Below are 19,213 nucleotides of genomic sequence, written 5' to 3' on the forward strand. Positions count from 1 at the left end.
GGTTAAAGATTTTCCGGGACTTCTAACTCAAGGGCTTCCAAGAACATTTTTGTTGGGTACTAAATAAAATATACACTACATCAGCTATCCATTTCAAACTCAAGTTGCCCAGTATAAACTGGGCCACAGTATTGGTAGCAGCCCGGAATTTCTCCAGGGAAAATCTAAACTCCAAGGTGGGACTCCTGCTACTTTATGATACTCACTAGATTTGGGGATTAGATGCCCTTTTTTTAAATGTGACAAATAAGTTTAAGATTTTTATAATTTAGCTATTTGCATGTTTCCTGGACTTTTAGAGGAAAAGTTAACACATAGTAAAAATTGTGAAAAATAATGGACAAATAAAATGGAAGTACACTCTTCAAATGAATGGAGTACATTATCTCCCTCCAGGTGGAGTCATCTGCATGACATTTTTGAGTGCTTCTTCAGTGTTTTCCTTTTTTTTTTTTTTTTTTATCCTCACCCAAGGACATTTTTCCATTTTTTGTTCAGATAGAGTAGGAGGGAGAGAGAGAGAGAGATAAGCATCGATGTGAAAGGGACACATCGAGTGGTTGCCACCCGCACGACCCAACCAGGGCCGGGGACAAACTGCAACCGAGGTACATGCCCTTAGCGGGAACCGAACCCGGGTCTCTCCGGACTGCAGGCTGACACTCTAACTGTTGGGCCAAACCGGCCAGGGCTTCTTCAGTGTTGTATTAAGTTAAATTGATTTTTTTAAATTTTATATGGGGGTGGGGAGCAGCAGCAGGGAAAAGGCCCCCTCCCCGCACACCCCATTCCTCGGCTTCTCGATGCTCCTCCCCTGGGAAGAGGGGACAGGGAACCTAGCACAGCCCTGGTGCTCAAGGTATCCGACTCCAGCAGCATCAAAGAGGCCATCCAGCTGTTCCAGCTGAAGATAAGAAAGGAGGTGAGCAGGGACCCACTGCAGAAAACCCCTCCCAGGGGGGAGCAGCCTGGCTCTCCTGCCCACCTCATGAACCATCCCACAGAAAGTGCCTTGCCCAAACCCCACAGGAAAACGCCAAGCAAGTAGAAGTCAGTGGCCTCAAAGGCTGTGGACCTCAGCCTGGGTGGCCTTGACCCTGACCATTCCTCCAAGCCACCAAAGGAAACCAAAGTGTCTGCACCCCCTGTGGCCAAAAGCAAGTTTGTGGATTGGTCCTCGTGCTGGGCAACACATCCGCCCAGCTGATGTTTGCTGGAGCTATCCCTGACATTTCCAAAATGATCTTGCTGGCCCCTGGGAAGGGCAGTGACAGACCCCTGTCTGCCAGCCCGCTCCCTTGTCCCTGAAATGTGCCTTCCCACTCAGACAGCAACAGCAGCTACCTGGACAATGACGACAGCCTAGAGCAGGACAGTTGGACATTTTCGGCGCTGAAGACGCAGTCGGGGAGTTTGCTGGCAAGAAGGAACACCTGGCTGCAGTCTGCACAGAACCCACTGCTGTCGCCTGGCCCCAGCGGGCAGGTTGGTGGCCCAAGGCCCCTGCCTCAAATACTGGACCTGTTGCGAGCTGCAAAAGAAAACAGAGGAGGCAGCCACGCCATGTGGCCATCCATACTCAAGAAAACAAGAGAGATGGTGAAGGAGGGTGCCCCAGGCACTGACCTCAGCCAGGGAAAGCACAGCCCAGCCAGGGAGAAGCCAACGAGGCCGCTGGAAGGTAGGGCAGGCCAGGGGGCATCCTATCTACTGCAGGACACTCCGGCTGGATGATGAATGTGTGACCCCAGATGCCAGGGGCGACATGTGGCCAGGCCACGGGAAGGCGATGGAGGCGAGGAGTATGGATAAGAAGGAGAGCTCCAAGGACCAGAGCAGCTCACTGGACAGCAACAAGGACAGGGACACCGCCATTAAGGACTTGTTAGGACCCAAGCGGAAGCTCAAGAAGCAGCGTACAGACCGCAGAGCTGTGTGCAGGAAGGTCAGGTTCTGCACCACCAAAACCTGGGCCCTGGCTCAGTGGGGTGGCTTCCAGAGAGGCTGTAAGGACAGAAGCCCGCACTTGTTGAAAAGCTGCCTCTCCAAATTTAAAAAGGACAGCAGGGGGGACCCCCTGAGGAAACCATCGTCTTCTGCAGCAGAATAGAGAGGACAAAGCTGGGCAGCACTGGGCCCGCGCGCGTGCCCCTGGCGCTCCTGTCCGGGCGAAGAGCCTGCGAAGAGCATGTGTTCAGCGAGGTGGAAGCGGCCACCTTCACCGCTCGGCCACCAGCTTCAAGTCTCAGTCTGATGACAGCAATTCCGTGGACAGTGATGGCAACATCGGGCTAGAGATCAGAAAGTTTTTGACTGAAAAGGCCAAGGAGTCCATGAGCAGTTCAGAAAGTCAAGGAGGGGGTCCTCCCATACCCAGGCTGGGGTGTGTGCCCAGGCCAAAATCACTGTGCCGGAAGGCGGTGGCCCTAGCCCTGGCCCCTCAGCCAGCATGTGTATGCGGAGCCGGAGGTGCAGGGGACCCCTCAGCCGGCTCCCTGCGCAGAGCAGCCCTGCCTCCCTCATGCCCTGTCCAGAGGCCAGCTGACACCACCCAGGAGCACCATGGAACTATGTCTATCAGAGGGTCACCCACAGGTGGGAAAAACCTTCATCCTCACAAAGACCAGGGCCCACAAGCGGCCGCGCCTGCAGCCTGGCACAGCGCTTTCAGTCAGCTGTCCAGCGTGTGGAAGTGGGCACCTGGGCAGGAAACCCCTTTAGGGCCTTGCCTGTGACCTCTCGGAACACAAGCGCACTGATTCAGAACCCGGGAGTGGACGGGGGGAGGTGAGGGAGCCAGACCAGCCTTGCCCTCCCATGGGGTGATTTCGCCCACCAGAGTCGGCTTCAGAGCACGTGGGCTCTGAGCTCTGAAGGCGGGGACATGGTGGAAAGGAGGCCTGGGGAGCAAGAGGGAGAAGGGGCCCGGCTTCTGCACAGACACCAAGAAGGGCCTTCCCTTCGCGGACTTCTCCCCGCTTCTCTCCACGCAATTATTCCACTTCGGGAATAGTGTCTCCGGGGGGCCAAGCCAGCCAGCCTCTTCAGCTCTGGCCTGAGCCTGCCTCTGCAGGTCCCGTCCCTCTGGGCCTTCAGAGAGGCCCTGGCAGGCTGCCGCCCCGTGTTTGGAAGCTCACGCTAACTCATGAAGAAGGAGTGTGGGCCCTGGCCCAAGAGGAAGGTGCTGGAAGCGCTCAGCTTAAAGGACAGCGGGAACTCGGGTTCAGGAAAGGACGTTTTAGACCTGAGTTATAAACAGGGGGTGAATAGAGACGACAGGGACCAGGAGGCCTGAGCAACACCTCCATGGAGCACAGCTGCCTGCGGCCAAAGGCAAAGTCCTCAAGCTGTGAGTACGCATCCTGGTGCCATCACGTCTGTGGACAGCACATGTATGTGCGTGTACCTGTGCGTGTATAGCTGACACTGTGGGTAGAAGGGGAAATGGGAGCCAACAAAACCATTCGGTATGTACGCTAACGGGAAACGGTGCCCTTATTTTACACGTTTCCTGGTAAATATGATTTTTGTAGCTTTTTTTGTAAATTATTTAAAGGGCTGTAAGAAGTATTTTTGGAAAAAATAGCTGTTTGACTTTGTAGGATATCCCTGACTGTGGTTTCTATGGCTTCCATAGCATGCATGGCCAGGTTTAAGTGACTCTGACACTGGTACTTTGGGGTGATTGCTGTGGAAAAGTCCTGCTGACCCTGAAAAGGCAGTACTGACACCCCTATAGCACCCCCAAGGTCTCTGTCCAGAGGCTCCTGAATATCACTTGTTATAAGGGACCCCTGGCGGAGAGGCCAGAGCACGTCCCCTGAAATTGGCAGCTGCAGCCATCGACAGCAGAAACGGCAAAGCACAAATGCCCGGGAACACACTGACCGCACTCGGTGCTTGTGTAAGTCCCAGGTGAGAGCTCTCAAAGGTCACCCCAGTTCCCCCAAGGCCTGTATTGTCTCACATCCAGTCCTGTCTAATGACTACATGGTTCCAACATGCTCAATAAACCTCTTTGTACACAGGAGTCACTGTTCCTCATTTTTAGCCACTGCCCTACAAGGTAACAGGCAGCCTGTGCGTCCTAAATGTCTGTGTCCTGACCTGTACCAGCGAATGAGCCCAGACACCTTGAGCACCAAGGACAGAGCCCAGTACCCTTCAGGGAACAGCAGAGTGTATGCTTCTGACAGCTTTCGGAGGGCCTGCCTCCAGGGAGAGCCGGACCTGTGCTGCGGCTTGGCTGCAGGCGGGGTCCAGGTCCTCTCCAGGCACACTCAGTGTTTGAGCTCAAGATAGGGAGGAGCTTGCCCCGGCCGGTTTGGCTCAGCAGTTGGAGCATCGGCCTGTGGACCAGAGTTCCGGGTTCGGTTCCCACTAAGGGCACGTACCTCGGTTGCAGTTTGTCCCTGGCCCTGGTTGGGGTCATGTGTGTGGCAGCCACTCAATGTGTCTCTCTCACGTCAATGTCTCTCTCTCTCTCTCTCTCTCTCTCTCTCTCTCTCTCTCTCTCTCTCTCTCTTTTTCTCTTCCTCCCTCTCTCCCTCCTGCTCTAGCTGAGGATAAATGCAAAAATGTCCTCAGGTGAGGATTGAAAAAAAAAAAGATAGGGAGGAGCCTGGCATCCTGTGCCTTCTGCTCTGCAGGGGTGCCCATGGCTACTGTAGACACAGGAGGGACAGTGTGTCACATGGGGCTGGGCACTGACTGGTCACCACATTCACATGTGATTGTCTGGCAGGCTTTCATCAGTTGCCCCAAGTTTTAGAACTCTCCATTACAATTTAGCTGTGGTGGCCCTGGAACAAGATTTATTTTGCAGCTGAATGTAGTTGGTATTCTAACATGCAAGTGAATTTTCTGCACATCCTGCACCCCTGGGTTTTAGCAGTGACATAATTCTGTGCTCAAACACGAACCTGCACCAGCACCACAGTCAGTGTCTGCCTGGTCACATGCTGTGATGAACAGGCCCGGGGAATCCAACTCTCTAGTGCCTGTGTGATGTGCACTTGAGATATTTGTTGTCAAGTATTCAGTCACTCAAGTGCTTCCAGGAAAAACAATTCACACAGTCCATACTTTAAATGTTATTTAATTTTTAAGGAGTGCATTGAACACGTGAAAACAAAAATCTGTTTTTTATATGAGAACTGGTTTTTTAATGGTAATAAATCAAGCACATCTTAAGAATCACAAAAAAAGAAATTTTATGGAATATAAATTTTTAGGAAACACAATGTTTAGTGCTGATGAGAATAGCTTTTTTTTTAATCCTCACCAGAGGATATTTTTTTCATTTGTCTTCGGATAGAGCGGGAGGGAGGGAGAGAGTGAGAGAGACATTGACTGGTTGCCACCCACACAACCCCCACCAGGGCCAGGGACAGACTGCAACCGAGGCACATGCCCTTAACTGGAATCAAACCCGGGACTCCTTGGTCTGTGGGCCGACGCTCTAACTGCTGACCAAACCAGCCAGGGCAAGAATAGGCATTTTTAATCCCATAAAAGAAAAATACACTAGGTGATTTGATTTTATTTTAAAAAATTTTTTTTATCCTCACCCGAGGACACATTTGCATTTATCTTCAGATAGAGCAAGAGGGAGAGAGAGAAACATTGATGTGAGAGAGACACATCGACTGACTGCCACCCACACGACCCCAACCGGGGCCAAGGACAAACCGCAACTGAGGTACGTGCCCTTAGCGGGAACCAAACCCGGGTCTCTCTGGTCCACAGGCCAACACTCTAACCGCTGAGCCAAACCGGCCAGGGCATACACTAGGTGATTTTAAATTATTTTTGTAAATTACAATATCCCAATGATGCATAATTCTTAGATTTGTAAGATGGAAAGGTTATATAAGTTCTTCCCAAAGTTTCACTGTGGCTTCTTAAATTTCTGAAAATGCCATTTTAAATTTTGTAGTGTGTTTCTTTCACACTTACGTTTCCCATCAAGCAATCTTTAGACCACTGTTAAATATGCTGCTCTTTTTCTAGTTTGGACTATGTCATGTTTAATGATGCCAAATATTTTTGAAAGGACATTTTCATATTTTTAACCAAGAGACAACAAGTTATATATATAAACTTGAGCAGGGGAAAAATAAGTTTTAGATCTCAGAAGATTTTCCCTGATCTCTAACTTCTGAAAATCAGCTCCAGCATAGTAGTTGAATAGTATTAAATCTCCCTTCCTTAACATTTTTTTCAGAATTCAAATGTATTTTTTAAAATTACTATTGGGTATCGATGGCTGATCTGTTAGGTTCACTGAAAAGATGTGACATAGAAACTCTGTTCCTAATCACTCAGGTTCCTCAAAGAAAATGTTCTTAGAAGAACATTTGTAAAGAAAGTTCTTAGAAGATAGTCTAGCCCTGGCCGGTTTGGCTCAGCAGATAGAGCGTTGGCCTGCAGACCAGAGAGTCCCGGGTTCGGTGTCCGCTAAGGGCACGTACCTCAGTTGCAGTTTGTCCCCGGCCCCAACAGGGTTGTGTGGTGGCAGCCAGTCGATGTGTCTCTCTGACATTGACGTTTCTCTCTCTCTCTTTCCCCCTCTCTCCCTCCCGCTCTATCTGAAGATAAATGCAAAGATGTCCTCGGGTGAGGATAAAAAAAAAAAAGATAGTCTGTTTCCAGAGCAAGTCATTTAATTTCCATTATCGTTGTGCTGTGTCAACTTGTAAACACTGTTATTATCTGCTTTACTAGAATCACAGGCACATTTCATTACATATTTTGCAGCTAAATATTTGACTCTTGCACACTTTAATTCTTCTCCAGCGAGGAACTTCTTCAGTGTCTTTGACTTAAGTGCTCAGATGGTGGTTACTAATTAACTTCACTGCAACTCTACAAATCCATTCATTATTTGGTCCATGTCTGCAGTCTAGTTGTAAAAGTTATAATCTCTCTCAACGAATATACATTCTGGTCCTTAGATTTGGTTTTCTCTATGCTAAAAACTTAGTGGGACATAAATATCCAGTGAAAGTAGTTTTATAGGTTCTCTGCCAACCATTCCATTTTAAGTGTTGACCTTGCTAAATGCTGCATATAAAAACTATGAGCAAAACAAAGGCTCCTATTTGAGGACGAGAAATCAGAAGAAAGTGAGTATGGTAAAAAAAAAAAAAAAAAATGAAATGATTTAGTGTTTTGAATGTACATAAAAAGTGAAATATTAACTGATTCCTTCATCTTTATGTTTGAAAGTATAATCTCAGGAGAGTTGCATTTAATATTACCACCAACTTTATTCTACTTTGTTTAAAACAACCCATGCCAAATATAGAATGTGGCCTCCTAACGGAACTGGGCTTGTACTCCTCAAAACAGACAAAGCATATCCACGGAGCTGTGTGTGGTCATGTCTGACCAAGCGCCAGAAACTGACAGAGCGCCAGCCTGCCTGTGTGCGAGACAGTGTGAAACAGTCTGTTTCCCTTGCAGCTGTTTACATTTCCTCATTTTGCCGGGGATTTTTTTCTTAATAAAAAGTGCTGAGGTTAGGTCATTATAATCTCCTTAGAAAGAGAAAACAAACGAATAGATTCATTCTTGTTTTCTCTCGAGGGACAATTTATTCACATTCTTCCCTCCCTCCCTCCACCTCACCTTCTATACTTCGGCTTTACAAGTACATTTGATATCTTCAAATTTCAGGAAAGCAAATAACAAAAGCAATATATTTTGTCACTTCAATCCACCTTAAATTGAAGCTTCTAGCACAGTCAACTACATCTCAGGCCAAATCCAGCCAGCCACCTGTTCTTGTAAGTAAGTTTGGTTGTAACACAGCCATGCCCGTTCATTTATGAATTGTTAATGCTTGCCTTCACATACGTGGCAGGCTTGAGTGGTTGTGACAGAGTTCAAATGGCCCTCAAAGCCTGAAATATTTACCATCTGGCCAAGAAAGGATTAGGATTCTGACATTCTTTAACAAAGCAAGGGTTGTAGTTGGTTGGCTAATATCTTTTAAATCTTATTTAGTGTATTTTTTCCCTACGGCCTATCAGTGGCATTTTCTATAATTCTTTCCCCAAATATTTGCTAAAGGTGTTGCCCTGAAAGCACAAGACTTTTTGTATTACTAAGTTATAATATAAGCCAAGGAAGTCTGGTATGAGAGAAAGGACAGCACCTCAGGAGGCCACGGGTTAGTCCCTTCACCCTGAGCTTGTCCCTTCACCTCACTGGACCTCAGCTTTCTCCTTCAAATGGAAGAGTTGAATCATGTTAATATCTAAGATCTATTCTACCTTGAAACATTTTTTTTTTATCCTCTCCCAAGGACATTTTTCCATTTTTGTTCAGATAGAGTGAGAGGGAGAGAGAGGGGGAGAGAGAGAGAGAGAGAGAGAAACATTGACGTGAAAGTGACATATCAAGTGGCTGCTACTCGCACGACCAACCAGGGCCGGGGACAAACTGCAACCGAGGTACATGCCCTTAGCGGGAACCGAACCCGGGTCTCTCTGGACTGCAGGCCAACGCTCTAACCGCTGAGCCAAACCGGCCAGGGCCTACCTTGAAACATTTTAAGAAGTAAGTTATATTTGAAACATATAAAAAAGAAGAAGAAGAATTAAATGTAGTCAAAATATAATTTCTTAATTTTGAGGGAAATAGTTTACACAAGCAGGACTAAAGATAAATGACATCTGGTTCCTAAAGAAACAAGCTAGGAGATAAATACTCCCACTGTTTATTTTTGTTACTCTGAATTTTTAAAGTATCTATTTACAGTTCCTGTGCACCAGCTCAAATGCTCATTTTGTGAAGAAACATGTTATTAAACATCTACTGTGTAGTCAGCCCCATGCTAGGTGCTATTACAAAATGTCAAAGAATTCAAGAGTCTGGTGGTAGAAAAAAGAAAAAGGCACCTAAACAACATGTTCTGTAATCTTGTCTCTCATAGATCCATTGCCCTCTTGCTTGTTAATGCCCATGGTATGGCAGGCATCCAAATGTTGGCTCTGTCTCGGGTTGCTTCTCCCCCCCCAGGTGTTACTCCACAGCTACTTGTTTCTGGGTCCTCTTGTTCTATGCAGACAGCTCTCTTGGGCAGGGTTCCACCAAAGTGGTTTAAACCAGATTACTTTTTGAGACAGGAACTTGATTCGTGGGAAATACATGTTCTTGCCCCAGCCAAACCCTACCCGCAAGGGCTGCCCCAAGGCAGCCCCCATCCAGGAAAGAGCCAGTCAACACTCTCTTTTCCTTTGGGACCCCAGACACCACATTGTAAGCTGTCCCAAGGAGTCTCTCTCACACAAGGCTCCTTCCCAGTACACCAAGACAGGCCTTGTAAGTTGCTGCAACTCAGCAAGCATTCCCCCAGAGCATGAGATAGTGAGCTCTTCTTGCTGGCACCTCCAGTTTGGGTGAATGGTTCTTTTGGAGCATCCACCATCCTTCACTTGCCCGGGGAAGTGGGCAACTCCCTCTCCTTCCTTAGCCATCGAGAAGGAGAAGGGAAAATCAAATACTTGCTTTCCTCATCCTGTGACTCCCACAGATCCCGGGCTTCTGCCTCTGTAGGCAGAATGAGGTCCTGGGATGAGTGTGAAAGGACCATTTTGGCCCCCTTTCAGCAAGCCCTAGGGCCCCGAGGGATGATCTGGCAGTTTCCCAGCCCACTTGGTGCCACTTAATTCCTGTTGACCTCAGTTCTTGGCTTTAGCTGAAGGTTTAAAACAGGCAAGTCCCAAATCACATTATTCTGAGTATTCTTTATACGTGATGGACTCACAGGGGGAATAAAGGGTACTGAGAAGGAGAAGCTGCAGCTTTCTTTTGTTCTCCAAACCCTACTGCCTCTCACTAGCCCCCAGACCTTGGCAAAACTCTACCTGAATTTGAACTTCGAGTTCTGAATTTCATCTGGTAGGCAGCAGAGAATAAGAACATGACCCGTAAGGATGAGAAGTTGAAAAGTTGCATATTTCTCACCACTGTTTTAAACACTTTAATGTTACATTGCATTAAAAATTGCCTCCTTTGGTGATTTGTTTATTTACTTTTGCACATTTCTCAAATGCTTTGTATTTGTTATGGGTATCCCTAAAATATTTTGAGTCCCTAAGGCAAAAATACAGTCACAGAAATTGAGGGGGGAAATAAGGGTTGGTATGTCATGCCAACCAGATAGTTTATCCAGCCGGTTCCCAACTCCCTTCCAGTTGATATTGTTGGAGACGAAACTCGTCTCAGGTCCTCAGAGGAAGCAAGCTGTCACATGTTTCTGGGCCATTCATTATACATGTCTTTGAAATTTGTGAGTCCTCTGAGGACAGGAATTCTCATCTTTTTCATCTTCGTAACCCTAGTAAATAGAGACCCACTGCCTAGTGCATAATAGGACCTTAATAAATATCAATGGATGGATGGATGGATGGATGGATGGATGGATGGATGGATGGATGGACAAATCAACAAAGGGTAACTTCTTCCCACTAATGGTGATGTGAGCTCCTTCACCACACCTTCTTGCCTTGGTTCTTACTTGCCTTTTTGGTTAATGAGCAGGCAGTTGAGATTCTCCATCTAAGCCACATGGACACTGTCTACTCTATCGAGTGCCTGCCTTCAGATCTCCAGTCCTGTGCTCTCCTAGGAGATGGAGGAGCAGAGCCCAGTGCCCCTACCTCAGACAGAAAGCCTTTTTTTTTTAATTCCTTCCTACTGTATCTGCCTTTGATACTAAGCATCCCACCTCCCCCTCATCCCACCACTAGTTCAACTGAACTTTGGGTGAATGTGTGATGAATTGGATCAGGCCCGACCAAAGGAGCAGAAGAAATTTTGATCTCAGCACTTTCCTTGGAGCAGAGCCTTAAAAATATTGGAACTTCAGGCATCTGCAACCTGTGAAGTTGTTAAAACGCTAGAAGAGTGGTTCCCACTTTACTGCTCCATGCCTCAGTTTCCTCATCTGTAAAGTGGGAAAAGCAGGGGTATCAACCTTAGAGGGTTATTTTAGGTTACATGAGGAATATATAATAGAACTTAACTAGTAACTAGCATTTAATAAGTGTTCAATTAAAGTAGCAATGGCCGTTGCTGTTATTAGCACTATTGCTCTTACTCTCTGAACTTAACACCGGGCATAAGATTGACAAATACCTAAGAAGTTTATTGAAGCACAGACTTCTAGACCTCCTTTTCCAATTCCGATTCAGTAGGTCTGAAGTGAGGCCTAGGAATTTGCATGTTTTTTTTTCTTTTTTTTTATCCTCACCCGAGGATATTTTTCCATTTTTGTACAGATAGAATGGGAGGGAGAGAGAGGAAGGGAGAGAGAGAGAGAAACATCGACGTGAAGGGACACATCAAGTGGCTGCCACCCACACGACCATCCAGGGCCGGGGACAAACTGCAACCGAAGTACATGCCCTTAGCGGGAACCGAACCCGGGTCTCTCCGGACCACAGGCCGACGCTCCAACCGCTGAGCCAAACTGGCCAGGGCAGGAATTTGCATGTTTAATAACCACTCCAGATGATTATGCTGAGTCCTCAAGAAATCACTCTGACCTAGGGAACCGTACTTGGCATAGTAAGACCAAGCCAAAAATAAAATGTCTCCAGTGACAAAGTGAGAGCAGTTCTTGGAGCTGTGGGATTTTTGTTGCTTTGTGAGTAAAAACTAATATGCATTTATTAAATGTATAAATAGAAACTAATATTAATCATAGTTGAAAATTTTGAATGTAATGCTAGTAATATCCCTTGGTCAAGAAAAAGATAAAACTTTTTGTGGTGAAATTAGGCATAAAGTGATAGTGCTGTCAACTTGTAAAGCCTCAATTTTTTCAAACAGTAGCATTCAAGAGTATTAAAAAATCTTTTAATTATTTATGTAGTTTTATTTTGTTTGATTATCAATATTATGACATGTCAGGTGATGACTATGTCTAATTTTTAAGTGTTATATATTGTAAATGTGTTAACTTATGGTTTCTTATATTGTGGGGGGCAGGTTGTCCTCTCAACTAGCATGGTTGTGCCATAGTAGGGGAGTTTAAAAAGGATGAAACCAACCCCCGAAAGAATCTCTATGTATTTTAAAGAAGTTAAGAAATAGAAGTGGCAGACCAGCCAAGATCATTTTTAACCAAGATCATTTTCGAAGCAGACAGTTGAATGAGACATTTCATCTGAGATAGAAATTAATATTTCAGTTGCATTTCTACACTATAGAGATTTTCCTCTACCGAAGTAATTTCCTTAAGAAAGTTAAATTTGGGGATCATTTTGATTTGTGGGCTTGTTAAATATATTTATATTCTTTCCATGTCTGTCTTTTCATGCTCTGTGAATTTCAAATTCAAAGGAAAAAAAAATTTATGTCCTTGATTTCCTGTTTAAGGATGCCAGCACTGATACTGTTAATGAACAACCCTAGAAAAATAAGCATAAACCTTTTGTGAGAACATTCCTTTCTTGAAGGAGTTGGGTTTGCCCTTTCCCAAGATTTAGATTTCTGTGAACATTCTTTCAGTCGTGTCTTGGCCAGAAATCGTTCTTTCATTTTACTCTGTATTCATCTTATTAAATGTTGCTTCTATTAGAGGAAAAAACACTGTGATTACTGAAATGTTGATGAATTTAAAATGACAAGGCAATCACCACATTACCAGAATAGTGGGCCATCTCTTTAAAGATTTAAAAAAAAAAAAAAAAAAAGATATGCATACAACTCATATTCTGACAAGTTTCCTTGAATGAACAAAAGATGATTAACAAGAAGATCCCACTGAAGTCTTCAGCTTGCCTTTTTAAGAGGAAAATACTGTTTAGTAAAATCATAAATATGATGCTCTGAATTTTGGCAAAGAATGATGAATGTTGATTGGATTTTCTCCTTTGGTTTTAGCTGTATGACAAAATTAACACAAAGTCGTCGCCACAAATCAGGAATCCTCCAAGTGATGCAGTACAGAGAGCCAAAGAGGTAAGTGACATATTTTGTAAATGTATCTGGGTTCATATTTGCTACCTTTATTGAAAACATTTCCGTACAGGAAGAAACAGTTTCTTTGGAGTCACTGTTGGACCATTGTACTCAGATTTAGTATTTCTATGTTTATCACTGAGCATCTGTATACAGAAAAGAAAAAATATCTCAGAGCAACATTGTCTAGATTTCCAGCTCTGGTCTTGCTATGTAAACTTGAACACGTTAACATATCAATTTTGCTTCTCTCTCTTTTTTAAAAATAATAAAAAGGTATTTGGTGGAAACAGACATGCTCTGAAAACTTGAGTTGCTCTTTTAAGGTGGTAATGTTTGAAAGTTAAATATCTATAACATCTAAGTTCAGAGATAAACCATTTATGTAAATTGTTGGTTAATGTATGTCTGTCACAGACTTTGTAAACTTTTTAAATATAGAACGTGACACTATAGAAAGTTTGGAAAATAAAGATCCGTACACGATTCCATCACCCTAATACAGTAATTTTTATTTGCGTATCCTTTTCCATCACCATCCATTTGCATAAAATTTTTTATATGCGATCAAAACGTATCCTTTTTTCCCTAACATTATACAATGAGCATTTTTCTGTGTATCTACTTGGTCTTTATAAATCTAAGTTCTGATGTCGGCATAATTTTTCTTTGTTATTACTAAATTATAATGAATTAGCAATTCCTCCATTGTTAGACACCTAGTGGGATTTTTCTTCACGTTTTGATGTTATAAAAGTCTTTATGCAAAAAAGCATTTCCTTTTGAAAAAATCTGTTTCTTATGAAGTGAGATTACTAAGTGAAAGAATATGAAAGACATAATTCCTTCCCTTCAAGATTTTAAACACAAGACCTGTACTGGAAAATATCATATATTCATTGAGAAACAAGACCTAGGATGCAGAGGCTATAAGGCCTGCCCACGTCATAGTCAGGGCACCAGCCAGGAGAGGTCCTTTCTAACTTAGGAGACCACCTCGGTGTTTAAAATCATGGATTGTGAGGGTAGCTGGGGACCAGGGGGAGTAAGTATAAGGTTTCATCCTTTCATTTTCCGGTAGAGAAACTCAAAGCATAAAATACAGCAAGGATAATAGACTTATCATCATTTAGCAAAATTAATTCCCAGCATAACCAATAACGTGTTAAGCATGCATTTAGATTAAAAAAAAAAAAAAAAACCTGTAGTTTCTGTTTGACTCATTGTTATCTGAGGTGGTTGAGTAGCACTTAGGTATGCTGCTGTAATCTAAGCTTTAGGCTAAGTGACTTCACAACATCCCTTTCTGCCATGGTATTAAGATTTTCCTAGGTAAAGTAAGAGGTTTCTACAGAATGGATGACTTTAGTGCCCCTCGCATCTAGTCCTGCTGAAGCAATCCTTGATTGACTCAACTTCTGGAATTGAATGCAATTTGTATAACTGCCCTGTGAATCCAACCATCTACAGTTAAGAATCATAGCAGTATGTTTACTCTGAAGGACAACAGAGGCTTTTCCCTGGGCTCATGTCACAGTCAAATTTTAAACGGGTAAACTCCATCTTGGTGGTAAGAGAGAGCTTTTGAAAAAACAATTTCGTTGGAAAACAATCATTTTTACCTGTACAGAGAAAATGTTAACAACTAATTAGTGAAGAAAAAGGAGTATGTGGGGATGATGATGATGATGATAATGATGATGGTGATGATGATTATTACCTTGGATTCCCTGGCAGTTAATCCTGGGAACCATTGGCAGAGGAGAGGTTGTGTCTATGTGGGAGATGAATGTGGAGAATAATTTTGATTCTGCCAGGCTGCAAAGAAAATTACTTGTGGTTTTCTTCTTTAAATTGTTATTATTTGAGCCTATGTCATTTTAATCATTCTAAAAGGAATTAACAGTTTCGTTAATATAAAAGAAAGCTGTTATAAACTCTTATTACAGAATCATTTTGATGGAAAGTTTGGAAAAAAAGTTTGCAGAGATATTTTACCATTAAGTTAATTAAGTTACTTACACTTGTAATAAATATGTGTTACGGACTTGTCATTTTGTATTTTTCAATAACCTTTTGGGTTATAGTTGGATAATGTAGGCAAGGACTATCATAGCAATTTTTAAATTTTCATTTTCATCAATATGGTTCTATTTATATATTAATAACCTTTGCATAAAATGATGAATTTTTTCCAAAATAATTGTTTTGTCTGCCATAAAAATTCATTCATATTTTTTTAATTTAAAAGACTTCTATGTTTTTTAAATTTTACATCCTGTTCGCACTGTTATATATCTTGCTTATTTTTTATTTTTTAGGTATTGGAAGAAATTTCATGTTACCCTGACAATAATGATGCAAAGGAACTAAAGCGTATTTTAACACAACCTCATTTCATGGTAAGTAACAAACTTCCACAGAACTAAAACCTTACTTTTAAAATAAGTTTTTAATATTTTTAAATTTTTTATTAAAGTATAGTTGGCATTCAATATTATATTAGTTTCAGGTATACATCATAGTGATTCGACATTTCTATACCTTACAATGTGATCACCCCAATAAGTCTAACAACCATCTGTTACTGTACAAAGTTATTATGATATAATTGACATATTCCCTGTGCTATACACTATGTCCCCGTGTCTTATTTATTTTATAACTAGAAGTTTGTACCTCTTTTTCCCCTTCACCTTTTTTTTATAATCCTCACCCAAGGATATTTTTCCATTCATCTTCAGATAGAGTGGGAGGGAGGGAAAGGAGGAGGGGGAGAGAGAGACAAACATCCATGCAAGAGAGACACGTCAGTGGTTGCCTCCCACACAAACCCGACCAAACCACAACCAAGGTACGTGCCCTTGACTAGAATCCAACCTGAGACTCTTTGTTCCATGGCTGACACTCTAACCACTGAGCAAAACCAGCCAGGGCTTTCCCTTCACCTTTAAAAAAAAAGAAGAAGAAATTTTTAACAATCCTCATAAAACAGCCATCTTCATCAAATGCATGTTTATCCATATAGTATCAGACTGTTAAAATTACAATACAGCCCTAGCTGGTGTGGCTCAGTTGCTTGGGCATTTCCAGTGCACTGAGGGGTCACCAGTTGATCCCTGGTCAAGGGCACATGCCCAGGCTTCCGACTCAGTCCCTGGTAAGGGGCTTGCAGAAGGCAGTTGATCAATGTTAGCTCTCACATCGATGTTTCTCTCTTATCCCTTCCTCTCTCTCTAAAAATCAATAAACTATCTCTAAGAAAAAAACTACAATACAAAGTAATACCAAATACATTAAGATCCTTTTGTTTGCTTTGTGTCACAGTTGTAAAGATGCTATTTTTGAGGTGGCTCTTCAAAGACTGCAGTCATCAGACAAGGAATTTGCTTCCTGACAGGACAATTCTTAAGTCAGTAGAACTGTTTATATTACTTAAACCACAGAGAGCTCAAATTGGAGACAGTTTTCACTAATAAAGAACCCTCTGAACGTAGATGATATATTGGAAGAATTACATCTTTTTACAATGCAGAACTCATACTTTTCTTCATTCATTTCTACTGTATAAATGGGATGGCACCTGTATTTAGCCAATTATTATAAAGCTAAATAAATGGTTAAACAGAACTCAAAATAGATGAGATGCCTTTCTGTAGAAAAAGTTTCATAAGTTGTCTACTTAACTGCAACTCAAAAGCATGATTGCAGATGGAAATTTATGTTAAATATAACATTTTAAAAACGTTAGACACATCAGTATATGTGGAATATATATGGAAAGTAGAAAATCCAGATGACTGCCCTTTGGGAAAAAATCTGACTATGTTCTTATTACTACTATGAGGTGATATTTTTTAAATAACAGTAACAGTATAATAAATATATCATATCAGTTACCGTGAGTTTTAACATACATTGTACTGTGTGATACATTGTTTAAAAACATTTACTCAGGCCCTGGCCAGTTTGCTCAGTGGTTAGAGTGTCAGCCCATGGACCATTGAGTTGCAGGTTCGATTCCAGCCAAGGGCACATACCTCGGTTGCAATTCATCCCTGGCCTCGGTTGGGGTTGTGCGAGAGGCAACCAGATGATGTGTCCCTCTCAATTTCTCTCTCTCCCTCCCTTATACTTTATCTGAAGATAAACAGAAAAATGTCTCCTGGTGAGGATTGAAAAAAAAAGAAACATAATCATTAAAATAAAATTTTTCCTCAAAGTGACCACCTAGAAACAAACTATAACCATTTTCACCCTAACTCTCCAACATGAAAGGCTGAACTCAAGTATAGTCCTTGAGAATATTTTACTTGATTCCATATGGTAGCAGCACTCTCCAGTAAATTACAAGAAACCAGGTTCTTTCTGCATCTGTTTGCATTCACCTGTGTAACATTCTGTCTAGAGGATTTATCCAGTAATGTCAGTGGGGTGTTGAAGTCGTCCCCTGCTATGATAGTATTGCTATCAATTTCTCCCTTGAAGTCTTCCAGAAGTTTTTAAATATATTTTGGTGCTCCTATATTGGGTGTGTATATGTTTACCAAGGTTATATCTTCTTGTTGGATCAATCCTTTTAATATTATGTAGTGGCCTTCTTTGTCTCTTGTTATGGCCTTCATTTTGAAGTCTATTTTATCAGATATAAGTATTGCTACCCCAGCTTTTTTTTTTTTTTTTTTTTTTTTGCTTTCTGTTTGCTTGAAAGATTTTTTTTCATCCCTTCACTTTCAACCTGTGTGAGTCTTTTGTTCTGAGGTGGGTCTCTTGTAGACAACATATACATGGGTCATACTTTCTTATCTATTCAGTTACTCAATGTCTTTTGGTTGGCTTTTAATCCATTTATATTTAAGGTTATTATTGATATGTACTTATTTATTGACATTTTTATTTATTATGCCTATGTTTCTCTATTTCTTCTGCTTATTACAGTAGTCCCTTTAACATTTCTTGCAATGCTGGTTTGGTGGTAATATATTCCCTTAGCCTTTTTGTGTCTGGGAAGCTCTTTATATCACCTTCTATTTTGAATGATAGCCTTGCTAGATAGAGTAGTCTTAGATTCAGATCCTTGTTTTTCTTGTTGTTGTTGTTTTTTAATCCTCACCTGAGGATATTTTTCTATTTATCTTCAGATAGAGTGGGAGGGGGGAGAGAGAGAGAGAGAGAGAGAGAGAGAGAGAGAGAGAGAGAGACACATCTATGTGAGAGGGACACATCAACTAGTTGCCTCCTGCATGACCCCGACCAGGGCCAGGGATGAACCACAACTGAGGTACATGCCCTTGGCCAGAATCAAACCTTGACTCATTAGCCCAAGGGCCAACGTTCTACCGCTGAGCCAAACCAGCCAGGGCCAAATCCTTGTTTACCATTACCTTGAATACTTCATGTCATTCCATTCTAGCCTGTAGTGTTTCTGTTGAGAAATCAGCTGACAGTCTTATGGGAGTTCCTTCATAGGTAACCTGTTGCTTTTCTCTTGCTGCCTTTAAGATTCTCTCTTTGTCTTTAATTTTTGGCATTTTAATTATGATGTGTCTCAGCATGGGCCTCTGGGTTTTTCTTGCTTGGGACTCTGTGCTTCCTGAATTTGTATGCCTTCTTCCTTCACCAAGTTAGGGAAGTTTTCTGCCACTATTTCTTCAAATAGATTCTCTAAACAGATTTTCACTTTCTTCTTCTGGTACTCCTATGATGCAGATGTTGTTATGCTTCATGTTGTCCCACAGCTCTTAAACTGTCCTCCTGTTTTTCAGTTGTTGTTTTTTTTTCTTTTTGGTTCTCTGAGTGATTTTTTTTTTCTACCCTGTATTCTAATTCACTGGTCCAATCCTCGGCTCCCTTTAATCTGCTTCAGATAGAGTGGGAGGGGGAGAGAGAGAGAGAAACATCGATGTGAGAGGGATACATCGACTGATTGCCTCTCGCATGACCCTGACCAGGGCCAGGGACGAACCGCAACCAAGCTACATGCCAATGTGTTCTTTATTTCTGCTGTGTCATTTTTTATTTCTGATTGGTTGATTTCATCATTTCTATATCTTTTCTCATGCTGTTGAGTGTCCTCATAATCATTACTCTGAACTCTATCTCTGATAACTTGCTTATCTCCATTTCATTTAGCCCTTCTTCTAGAGAATTATATTTTTCTCTCATTTGGGATTTGTTTCTTTGTTTCATCATTTTGGCTGTCTCAGCCAAGTTTGGAGCCTGCCAAAATCTCCCT

At 42.4% G+C, this 19,213-nt stretch overlaps 1 protein-coding gene across 7 annotated transcripts in view; it reads left to right on the forward strand.

The window, feature by feature from the left end:
* CASK (calcium/calmodulin dependent serine protein kinase) overlaps positions 1 to 19,213 on the forward strand; it is a 440,186-nt gene that overhangs the window by 352,133 nt on the left and 68,840 nt on the right. For all 7 annotated transcript variants that reach the window (XM_036270439.1, XM_036270436.1, XM_036270433.1 and 4 more), the window contains exons 12-13: positions 12,901 to 12,978; positions 15,300 to 15,380. In XM_036270439.1, coding sequence (XP_036126332.1) covers positions 12,901 to 12,978; positions 15,300 to 15,380 — 159 coding nt within the window. The remainder of the gene's footprint in view (positions 1 to 12,900; positions 12,979 to 15,299; positions 15,381 to 19,213) is intronic.

This window comes from Molossus molossus, unplaced genomic scaffold (assembly GCF_014108415.1).
Source record: "Molossus molossus isolate mMolMol1 unplaced genomic scaffold, mMolMol1.p scaffold_m16_p_2, whole genome shotgun sequence".
Classification (NCBI taxonomy): Eukaryota; Metazoa; Chordata; class Mammalia; order Chiroptera; family Molossidae; genus Molossus; species Molossus molossus.